General features: G+C 38.0%; 1 protein-coding gene across 1 annotated transcript in view; it reads left to right on the top strand.

Moving 5' to 3' along the window:
- The first annotated feature begins 3825 nt into the window (after positions 1 to 3825).
- LOC115903324 (putative uncharacterized protein ENSP00000383407) overlaps positions 3826 to 12454 on the top strand; it is a 32012-nt gene continuing 23383 nt past the window's right edge. The window contains exon 1 of the mRNA XM_030947749.1: positions 3826 to 3849. Coding sequence (XP_030803609.1) covers positions 3826 to 3849 — 24 coding nt within the window. The remainder of the gene's footprint in view (positions 3850 to 12454) is intronic.

Genomic DNA, 12454 nt, shown 5'->3' on the forward strand with positions numbered 1-12454 from the left:
TCTCATGGAGCTCTTGGCCATGGGTTGTGGGTCACACAGCTCTGCACAGAACTGCTTTGTCACCTGCCTGTTGGAAATGAGCAGGAGGACCTGAAAAGAGACAGGGGTTTTATGCAGTGTGTGCCTATGGGATTGCCCTCACGTGTCAGGGAATAAGTGGGGTATGGAGTAGGAACTGGCTCAAAGAAGTGCTGAAAGTTCTCCCCAAAGAAATGGGACAACGAGAGGGGAAGCCTCTGATTTAATTTCTGAACTTCCACTTCCTACCTAGATAATAGCAATGCGCTATGCTTACATTGAAATGATATTAAAGTAATAATTCAGCCTTTTACATGGAGTGAATAGAGAAATGTGGCCACTCAGCCTACAAGAAGTTATATATTTAACACTCAGACTATATCAGGCAGTAGCATTGCTGCTTTTGGTTTTAAACCTGTATGAAAACATTCAGATGGCAAATAAATGATGATCAGAATACAACTAGATGTAAATTTTAATTAAGGATTGATATGCTATAAGAGGAAAAACTGGAGGAGGAAGAAAATAGGAGTAAATATTATTTCCATATTTACTGAAATGTGTCCAAGTTAACAACTATTGATACATTATTTTATCTTTGTCCATCACACAAAGAAATCTGTGAACCATACAGCCCTGCTGAGTTCTCCCAGTGGCAGATGAAGCTGCACCAGTAGAGTGGCTGTCATTAGAAGGGGAGCCTGGAGCTAGAGCTCAATTGAGAGTACCTGCACCATACCTCGACCTTTACTGCTTGTATGCCATGTTAGATTATGGATTGCCACTTACTGTGAACACACAGCTGAAATCCATTCTCCTGAAAAGGCCAAGGATGCCTTGAGATCTCAGCTGTGAAGTCTATTCATTGTGCAGGAATAGAAAACTCAATATATGAAAGTCTCAATTTGTGTGACTTTTTTTTCCTTTTTTCCTTTTTTTTTTTTGAGGATGTAGAACCCAAGCATGCAGAAATCATGGAGCAGTGACAAAAGAGAATTAAATGCTCACCATAATGTAAGATTAAAGCTGGGAAGTGAGGGAAGTGAAGGTTCAACTATTTGATAAAAAACTTTTTCCTGTCTCCTGTTTTAGTGGGTTTGCTGTTTTGTTATGCTACTGCTGCAAAAAATGCACTATTTATAACTGATAAAATATACATAGAGGTCACAACACTGATGTTACTTTCAAATTTGATCTATTTAGTTACTGTTTTTTAATTATTCTCAAAGCTCAAATTCTTTCCACAGAGAGCAGTGGTGTCAAATGGCATTATGAACTCTTGCTGAATATTTTATTTATATTATTCATCCTGATAATAATCTGTTGCTTCTTATTTTAATTATTCTAGTAGGTGTTTCCTTACAGTTTGTGATTTATCTAGTAGTCTAATGTCATCTCTAGTTTAGGCCTATCAACAAAATTGACCCTTACAGAAAGTTGCATCAGTGAATAATAAACATGTAAAAAGTGCTACTTTTTCATAAGAGAGTTTTACCACTGACAATATCCAAAACCATGTATGAACATGTGCATTTTTGCCTTCCTACACAGTTTCCTTGCCATATATGTGTATCTGTAACTCTAAGTATAGGCTGCTTTTTCTATTTTAATATTTATTCTTAAATTATTCTCTGTTCTGCATGTCTACAAATATAGGCAAAATGAAAACTGAATGGCTTAGTTTAAGGTCTGCCCTTTTAGTTACTCTTACCTTGAGGATCTGCAGTATAAAATCAAGAAACTTCCTCCTAAATGGAGTTTCATTAATGGGTTTCAGAGTATATAGCCAAATCACCTCTAAAGCTACAACCCAAAATCAAGAAATTAAATAAGTCAGAATGGAAGATTCAGAATTACTTATTTTCATTTTACTATAGTAACTTATATAGTACTCTAGTCTTTCTGGAGTTTTCCAGATAGCTATTACTGTAAATAGGCATTAAAAAAAAAAAAGTAATTAATTCTCTTTAGCTGGAAAGGGTGCTTTTGGTCATTACTTTCATAGTGCTCTGCACATGAGGTTTCTGCTGGTAGTTTAGTTTTTCCAGCTGGAGAACCTGAGGCACAGGAAGGATTAGTACTTGCTCCGTCACAAGAAAACTAGCAAGTGAGCCATAAAGCAAATGCAAGCCCATCTGTGGCAAGCTTGGTCTCTCAAATGTCTATTTTTGTGTCACTAGGTGGTAATTGACAAAATCTGTTACTATTCCTCAAGTTTATAGAAGGAGTAAATGAGAAGTCTTTTATTAATTTGCTTCTAAATGATAACATTTGTCATAAAGCTTTTCACAGCCAACCCTACTTTACTAATATGTGAAACCAACCTGAAATTATAACTGAAAAGGAGGCCTGGGAAAAGCCTTCAAGAAGACTTTTACATACTTCACAGCAAATGGGAAGCATGTAAGTTAAGGATTTTTCCTTTTAAAATCCTGAGTCTTATCTGTGTTTTTTGTGTGAGCCTTGTTTGGGTTTTGCTCATGGTAGAAACGAATTATTTTAAAATGTATTTATCCTGCCAAAGTACAGATGTTTCAGATTTGCTGGGATGCAGATTCAGACTACAAAATTACTAGAATAAACTGAAACAGTCAGAAGTAGGAGTGATGAAAAAGATGCCTGTCCTTTACAAATATGAAGCTGAGGGCCCAAAGAAAGGAAATCAAGATCATGGTCATAACACGACACTGCCTCTCTATTAGTGATGAATTTCAGCTTCTCTGTTCAGTACCAATTGCTCCTTGTTCATGTAATCAAATTTCATAGCATTCACATAAAAGCTGTCAGAAATTAATTTATGGGAAATTAATTGTGGGTTGGTGGGCAATATTATTCCCAACACAGTCTAATTTCAGGTATTTAATAATCTGTAAAAATTGAGACTGACAGTGCTTTTTCAGCATTAATTCTTTGCTAGACTGCTCTATTCCACAATTGGTGATGGAATTTTCCAGGTTTATACCAGCTAGTGACATAGACTAGTGTTTTTCTCTACAATCACTTCTTCTTTGTTTGCTTGTCTGTGTGCATTATAATACCTCTCACTATAACCCATGGATCAGCTTTAACCACTCCCAATTTTTCTTATTTTCCAGATTTGCCAAATTTTCAAATGACAAAATTGGTTTAATTCTAATCTTCATCATCAAGCAATCAACATGTTAGGCAGCAGTTTGGTAACTATTTTTTAGAGTACAGATGTACAATTTGAGGTTTTTGCTTGGTTTTTCATTGGTTGGTCGTGGGTATTTTCAATAATTTGTTTGTGGCTCACAAGTTGGTTTTTTTTCCCCCGAGATCTGTAAGTAAGAATGTTCCATTCATAATGTAGTCACTAATAATTACTGAATTTTGTATATTAATTCATGTGTATAGAGAACCAGCATTTCATTAAAATTTCTGTCTTTTGATAATCTCAGTAAATTGAGAAGATTTGCCTTGGAGTTTGTTGCATGTGCCAGTAGCCTCAGACAGAAAAAGTTTTATTTCTCTTAGCTTATAAACTTTAATGGAAACAGCAGCTTGCAAGAGAGCATTTTCTGAGTTCATGAAAATCATTCAGACCGTGCTTTTGTTTTGCTAGTAAACACTGCTCTTTAATTCAGAAAACAGTTTGTATTGGCCTGGGGAAGCCTGTCTCATTTGATAATGGGCTCTGAATCCAGTGGATTATTGCAGGGATTTTATCTTGCAGTAATCTCCAGGGAGAAATGTACAAACAGCTGGGAGAGCAAGAGGGAACCGCATTGTGCAGCAGGAGTTTGTGGAGCAGAATTTTAGGGTGCTGGAGTGGATCTCAATACCAACATGAATCTTTTCTGTTTTTCTCTGGTAAGTGTGAACAGACATTTTTTTTAGTGGGTTATTGAGTTTATAAACTGAACTGGTGGGTGTGCTTCTATGGACAATAATGAAGGGTTTACATCACAAACAGTGCAAGGGTTGTATAACAGTGAGTGTCTCTAGCCTAGACAAGGAGATTTTGTGCAAGAAATTGTATGTAGCAAAATATGTTTAAGTAAAAATATAAAGCAGAGAATATATAATAAATGTGGCATCCACTATCTGGGACTATTGCAAAAACTTGCAGATTTAGTCATGAGGCTTTTAATCCAAGAATAGTAAAAACCTCTGAAGTATGATAAAATTACTAAATATATATATGTTATAGTTTGTTTTCCACAAGGGATTTTTTTTTTAAGATAATAGTATCTTCTTTTCCTTCTTCAGTAGTTTGGGAGAACTGCTAGAACTTTTCAAGCAATAGTTTTCTATTAGCCAAACATGAGAAGATGGTAACCAGGAATAAATTAGTCATGGCAATATTTGCACACAGACAGAGGACTTGATTTAAGACCCTCTTTAGTTGTTTTTTTGCACTTTCTGTTTGTTTGTTTGTTTGTTTTTGTTCGTTGGTTGGTTTGGGGAATTTTCTTTCTTTTCCCCCCCTTCTCTTTCCTTGCCTCAAGGCACCTGCTCAGAATGAACAGGTAAATCAGGATAGGAAATCCACAGAAACTGTTTCTGTTTTAAGAGCTTAACCATCTGCCAATACCAATGCCCAGTATTAGTAATGGTAATTAGCTGAGTATATTTGCTGTATTTACCCAGCACAGTAGATCTGTTTGCCCATTTTTCATCTTTTGTCCTGATATTTAGTATATCTTTCCCATACATTTAGAGAGAACAATAGAAATCAATATTCAAGCTGCACTGATAGAAACTCAAATAGGGCAACTGCTTTGTGTAAATCGTTGCTCCTGATTGCTAATACTATCTTAGTGCAGAGTCCTGGTGTTTTCCAGATCATAAGGATTAAAAGCTGGTTTGTACTTAAAGTAAAATGCAGTGGTATTTCAGGAATCTGTTGCAGGAGCCTCTCAAAAAAATAATTCCCTGGGAACTCAGTGACAATTTTGATCATAGTTTAGTGTGAATACCTATGTATTTGTACAAAGTTAACAATGGCTTTGTGGTACAGCCTGTAACAGCTTGAAAATCCTCATTTCAGAAGTTCTCTGGGAAAGAACTGTTCTATCAATATTGTACAGTTCTGCTGGAGCAGCTTCTTGTTTTCTAAGTAGTTCACTTTTAAAAAAGGTGTTGAGCCTTGTATTGGTAGAGAAACCAACATTTAGATGAAGTGTCAGGTAGATTGTGGGGGTGAGAGGAGGTCAAGTTCCAGTTTCCCTGTTAGAGTCGGTATGCAGCACCCAGGGTTTCTGTGGGAGAGGCAATGACTCCTGTGATAATGGATGGTTCAGACAAGTGAAAGCTGGTGCCATGATAGTTTCTGTAATGAAATAATTAGTTCTGTTTAAAGATTGCTGCTAAGAAGATAACCTCCCTTCTTTACAAGCTTTACGCGGGAGCCATTCTGTCCGCTTTAGTAATCTTCTGCTCACCCAGCAAAACACCTCACAAGTTATCAACATCTAAAGATAATTTATAGATCATTAATGTGTTTCATAAAAGGAAGAGCCCTCTGCAGTCCTCCCTGTGCCTGTGACATGGGGCAGTTGCTTTCAGTATTCAGATTGTCTAGCTTGGTAATGAGTTGGTGATCCAAGTATGTGAATGGGCCACTTTTACTCTGTCACCCTCTGACCATGGAAAGGCTGGCTGCAAAGTAGTTGTAGCATCAATATAAGGGTATTTTTCTCTTCAAGGGAGTAAAGCCAGGAATAATGAACAGCAACAATATAATTAGGATTCAAAGGCAACTTTTAAAGGTGTTATGGGAGGGAGTGGCTTAGTAGATGCAAATAGCCACCAAGAAATAGAAATCAAGGTTGATTTACATCGAGTGAACATCTGGAGCAACTGCTAAACCTGAAACTGTGGAAGAGAAATTCAGACTATTGACAGAACAAAAACAGCTGTACAAAAGAAATAACATTCTCATGGAAGTATTTATCTCATGAAGACTGACAAGATTTCAGACCGCAAAGATTGTGTGCATGTGTGTACTTATGTGTGCATATGCATATACTGTTAAAATACACTGGTTTATAGCTCAGAAAATACCTTTCTACCCTATAGTGGTTGAAGTAATCTACAACCCAAGAGAATGACAATAATATTCTGTTTAACAAGACTTCTGGCTAATCAAATGTGGTGGAACAACCAGGTTGTTAGAGGAACATCTGTTCATACTGTTGAATTTTAATTTGTGTTTGCTTTCATACCTGTCCATAAAACTGAGACATAGTTCTAGCATGAGACACAGTGTTATGGGCCGGTCTACAAAGTGGTGATGTGGAGGCTGGAGACACATAATAGTCACAAGAAGATTGTGGTGAGGCTTTGGAGCCTGAACTGGATTGTCCCCTTCCCAGTGAGGCAAACAGGAATTACTCCAATCTGTCACCACCTGGGAGTCCTCTGATCTCCTAGTATGAGTGCTCCAGCGTGGGGTGTTTCCCCAGCAGTACTTTGTGTCCTGAGTTGACTTCAGAATGATTTGGTTTCTCAACTGAGATTATTTTTCTCATCAGACTCATTGCCTTGTTCTCAAGAGATTTGCAGGCAAATTCGATTTGCCTTCAAAACCTTGTGTCCCTTTTCCATTTACAAAATGATCGACAGGGTAAATGTCCCTTTATTTTCTAGATATATTATGTTAGAAGGTCAACCTTAGACCATAAATTTGCAGCGTCTTTTCCATCTCATGGTGCTTAGCATGTCAGACAATTGAATCAGAACAATACTCTTTGTATTACGGGCAATATACAGAGAGAGTCCCAAATCAAGCACTGCTTTTGTATGAGTTGCAAGAAATTATGCTGCCAAACCACCTGTTTTGATACACTGCCTAATAAATATCAGAATCCTACAAATCTGACAAATGAAATTTATTACTGAACTGTGAATTCTTTTAGTTAGGGTAGAATCTTTTTCCTGCATTATTTTTTCGAAGTTGACTCTCCAATATCAAGGATATACACACTAGGGTTAGCACCAATTCACCTGGAACAGTACCAGTTAAACCTATCCTGACTTACACTCACAACCCCTGCCCTTCAGTGAAGTTTTCATAAAAAAGCACAGCAGAAACCTGTGTAAGAAGGCCAGCAGAGAAAGGCTGTGACACTCCTAATCACAGTGTTGTTCACATCAGTTATTCTGGTTGAGCACTGCTCTTAGGATTTAAGGCAAACAAGATCCCTTTCATTTGTCTATTTCTTTCCCATATGTTTCCTTTCTAACCACCACTTTTGCTAGGAAAATGTAAAGTTAAGTACTGAGTGAAAGTCTAATCCTCTTAGTGATTTTCAGTAGCATTGGACTAGTTATGTTTTATTTTGATTGTTGTTTTTAAAGATGTGCTGACAGCACAATGTAAAACGTATTACATGTAATGTTGTAAGCTGAAAAAGTCCTTGGCACTAAAAGCTAATGTTTCTATAGTGCAAAATGCAGAGCGAATGAGTATTAATAAAAGTGATGTAGTGGATAAATTGTGAATTAGCTGGAGCCTCTGTGTTAAAGAAACCATAGAAAGGTGCTAATGCTGTTCTGACTAGTGGGACATGATGATACTTAGGAATGGACTGGACTTAAAAATATGCTTTACCAAAGAAAAATTAGCTGAATGTGGAAAGACCTTCCTCTAAAGTGGTGCATGATTAGAAGAGATCTAAGTTGTTGAACTTTGTATGGCTTCCCATGTAATCATCTCTATATAGCCCTTGTTCCTTTTAGCTGGATTGCTATCATCCCACCATAGACAGGGTTCCACCCCTAAACCTGAGATGGAAAATGACCTGGCTGTGTTACTAAATTCTCCTCTACCTTATGATCAACCAAGTCTCTGCATGCCATGATGATAATAATATCATGCAAAGGGAAGAGCTACAGGCAATCATTTTCCTCTAGATCTGAACTAGAATATTTTGGGTGTTTTGTCCCCTAAAACTGCTGAAGCAAAGAGCTTCAGAAAGCCTTTTTTTATTCCATGTAGGATAAAGGAAATGTGCTAACCACTCCAGAATTAAGTTCATATTTTATTCTGCTATCTCTCATTTTCCTCTGCAATGTTTACTGTGCTCAGGACTTCTAAAATAATTAACGTATGAAATGACAAAACTTTACTGACTTGGCAGGTTTTGGTATAAAAGTAGATTTAACTAAAATAAAATAGAAGGGAGAAAGCAATTTTCAATTTCAGTTAAATACTTCGAGTTGCCCTCAAAGAAAGGCAATTATTACCAGAAAAACATACTCCTTTCTTTGCTTGCTCGTTATATACTTTATAACAGTTTTGAAAACTGAAGATGTATTTTCTCTTTTTTGGGCGCTATCCTTCTCACTCCTGTGCTTTTTTTGTGTGAGTTTTCTTTATTGCACTTGCTTTTCTGGTCCCCTCTCATATCCTTTCCCTCTCTGTCATGTGTTCTCACTCTTTCCTGTCTGCACTCACCTGAGCTCACAAAAGCCTCCCTTCCTCTCTCCACTCCATCTTCTTTTGTGTCCCTGTCTTATCTTTTAATTCTCCCACTCTCTCCTTTCACTGTTCCTTGGCTTTTGTTTTCTCTCCCTTTAGATCTTTCTCATGCTTCCCTTTCTCAGGAGCTCTCTTTATGCTTTTCCCTTACTTCAACAATGCCATGTGTTATTCCCTATTGAGTAGAAGCATATGGTTTCATTTTACGTTGCAGAATCCTGGAAAGGTTTTGAACTCATCCTTTTTGTCTAGAACCTGTGATTCTGCTCTCTCAGCCATTTTCTCTCTTCATGTGACCTCGCTCTCTTTTCTGCACCACCATGCCCTTTCTCCCTTGCTTCATACTTTGTGGCCACTCAATCTCATGCCCTGGTGCTCACTTTCTTGCACCCATTCTCCCTCTTTCCTGAGAGCTCTGTTTGTCACAAGGATTCCTTGCCCACCATTTCTCACATATTCACTGTTTCTTACAAGTTTTCCTGGTCTTTCTTATCCCCTTCCTCACAGCTCCTCTTTCTCGTGGCCTTGCACTGTCCCCTCCTTTCTCATGACCTCACCCCTTCCCTCACAACCTCATTCTCACTGTCTCTTCTGCCTGCACACTCAATTCTTGCACATGCCTTCTCTTTCTTGAACAATCTCTCTTTTGCTCACCATCTCTTCCTCACTCTTCTTCTCTGTGCTATTCACACTCCTTTCTTCTCATGCCCCCACTCTTGCTACCTTGTGCTTGCTGGTTTTTTGCATGCCATATTTTCCCAGCATTTTCTTTTCTCATGTTCTTTCCCCTTTTTTCTTACACTCTTTTTCTTGTCTTACTCTCAGATGTGCACTTTCTTGCAGCCTTGCTTATGCATGCTTGTGCTTCTTTGCACACTGCCTTTCTCAAGCACTTGCCCTTTGTCATGATGGTGCTTTTCTTGCACTCTTGCTCTACCCTTTGTCCTTTCCTTCGTGTGCTCTCCTGCCTTCAACCCTGCCCTTTCTTGCACTCACTCTTTCCTGTGCCCTCCTGCTTTCTCAAGAGTGGTTCTCTGTTATGTGAGCATTCCCTGTGATATGGGCTTGCTCTGCCTTACAGTAATATTTGTTTTCTTAATCTGTCTTGTGCACACTTCCTTTCTCACATCTCACTCTTTCTTTCATGCAGGGATACTTTCTCATACCCTCTCCTTTTCTCCCACCTTGATTTCCCTTACGTTCCTTTCTTGTGCCCTCACACTCTTTCTCAGAATCTTGGGCTTAACCATTTTTAAACCTTGATGCTTGTCTTCTCAGTCCATTTCTCTGCCCTTCTCCTTGTGCTTTCTCCCTCTTTATTTTTGTGCATTCCTTTTCTAGAGTGCTCCCCCTTTTTTTGTGGATTTGCTTCTCTTGTGACCTCCCTCTTTGCAGCACCTCCTTGCCCATGCTGGCAATTTCTCCTGCAACCATGCTCTCGCACACCATGGGCTCTGTCACACCCTTTTGCTTTGCTTTCTTGTGGCCACCCTTTCTCACACATTTGCTTTCTTGCCCATGTCCTCCCTTTGTCACACCCTAGCTCATTTCCCTGAATTTGATCTTTTTGGTGCCCTCTCTCTCTCATGTTCTCACTCTTCCTCATTCCCTGGCTCTTCCCCTACACTTGCCATTTCTCCTGTGCTGACTGTCCACACACTCCTGTGCTTCCTCCTGCACTCATAACCTTTCCAGTCCCTTATGTTCACTCTTCCTCAGGAAACTTTACTTCTCATCCATGTGAAAAATGCCAATCACTTGTTTCTAAAATTTTAAAAGTTTAATAATAATAAAATGGTTATAAAAATAGCAATATAATTAGAGTAATTATATAATATTAGAATAATAATATAATATTTGTATAATATTTTTATTATATAAAAATATAATGATTTAGACAATTTGGATTAGGACAATATAGAACAGTAGACAACAGAAACAAAGAGTTACAGACGTCCGGGTACCTCTTTCTGGGCAACATAAGCCCAAAAAGGACCCACGTTAACAGAGGATTAGCCCTTAAAAGTAATAGCCTGTTGTATATTCATACACCTCATGCACAATTCATAAATTCCATTCAAACACAGGATTCTGTCTGGTCAGTGTCAACTTCTTCCTCTGAATCCTGACTGCATCTTCAGAGATGAGCGAGGTGGGAAGAAGTCAGTTTCTCCTGATAATGGAGCAATAAATTCTCTTTCTCTGAAAGATTTAGGTGTCCTGTGGCTGCTATCTTGCTGCGAGTCCTTTCTTTAAAAAAAATATCTTACGTAGCATAGTTTCTACTTTAATATTTTGTTATAACCTAAAACTACATTTAACACACTACTTAAGAAAATTAATACAGCATAACTTTCTAACACAACACATATAATATTCATTTTAATATTTGCAAAAAGCCAACCATAAAATATGCATTTTTCACAATCCAACATCTCTGTCTCATGCTCTCTTTCTTCTTGTCTTCTCCCACTCTCACTCATGGCTCCTCTCACACATTCTCTGGCTCTCCCTTGCTACCTCATCCCTTTCTCTCTCTTCTCCCCTTGCTCCCTGTTTTGTGTGCTGGCTCTTCTTTGTGCACTCACTTTTTCTTGTGTTCTTTCTCACAGCAGTTGTGCTTTCCCATGTGCTCTACTTCCCTGCATCCTCTTCCTTATGCCCTGGCAATTCTTCATGCACTTCCTACTCCTTGTGCTCTCACCATTTCACATGGACCTGCTGTTTTTTCTGCACACTGGCTTTTTCTTACGTGCTCACCCTTTCTCACACCCTTGAGCTCCATCTTTCTCACACAAGATCTCTCTGTTGCATGAGCTCTTTCTCACATTTTTCCTTTCTCAAGCACTAGTTCTCATGCGCTCCCCATTATGCTCCTTCTCTAGTTCTCTAGTTCTCCCTCTCCTCCCTCTCTTATCCTTCCTCTCTTTCCTTCTTCTCCTCCCATCTTTTTCTGCATCCTTTTGGCATTTTCTTACCCTTTTCCTCCCCACCACTACTCTCTCCTTTCACTGTTCCTTGTACTATCTTTTCTCTCCCTTTTTAGCTCTCTCATACAAGTTCTCTTTTATGCTTCCCTCTCTTCATTAAATAATCTCTTCACCAAAGTTGTGCTTTATTCCCTATTGAGGAAGCATTTCACATTTCCCTGTGGTTGCATTTCACGTTGCAGAACCCTGGAAGTGTGTAACAAGTTTTTAAACACATCATTTTTGCCTAGAAGTGCTCCATCCACAACTTCAGATGGGGAGGCTGAACCATCATTGCTATATGGCAAAATACTTACAGTGATAAAAAATAAATGCAGTAATAAAAAAAATGCAGTTGCTGTCAAAACCCAGGCTCAGCTGGATATTCAGCACTTCCATGTGTTTCATAAACTAGGCACCAATTTCCCAGGAAGCATTAACTCATTAGTTCCTAGAATAGGCTCAAGTATGTAACTTGAGTATTTTCAAGAAATTCACCATGAAATATTTCTCCCAAAATATTTATTTTAGTTTGTCAAGAATCTAGTAGACTGAGGCAAATAAATATCCATTGATAAACATTGTGCTTGCAAAAATTAGTCATGTCTTTGAACTGCTGCTTCACCAGTCAAAAATATTGCCTGTAAAGCTTTATGTATTAATAATATAACTTCAAATATACATCTGTGTTTATCTTCTGTAATAAAGGAACAAATGCCTTTAAATAATAATATACTATGTTAATTTCAATGGTGTTGCTCTGCTGTAAGTCACACTGCTACAAATTTGATTTATTCCTTAATTAATGCAGTTAAAATTAGTAATCAAAATTCATTGGGAAAATATTCAGTGCAGATCAAAATGGCAACATCTAAAATTTAGGATCATCAGTTAGAGTGTCTTTAGTTTTGCCATCTGCTTTCACTTAACTCTTGAATTATGAAATGGCAGTGTGTATATGTAATCCTAGCTCTTGGAGTTGTGGGATAAATGTGAAAATCTTAGTTTCCATTAAGATGTT

This window comes from Camarhynchus parvulus, chromosome 1, assembly GCF_901933205.1.
Source record: "Camarhynchus parvulus chromosome 1, STF_HiC, whole genome shotgun sequence".
Classification (NCBI taxonomy): Eukaryota; Metazoa; Chordata; class Aves; order Passeriformes; family Thraupidae; genus Camarhynchus; species Camarhynchus parvulus.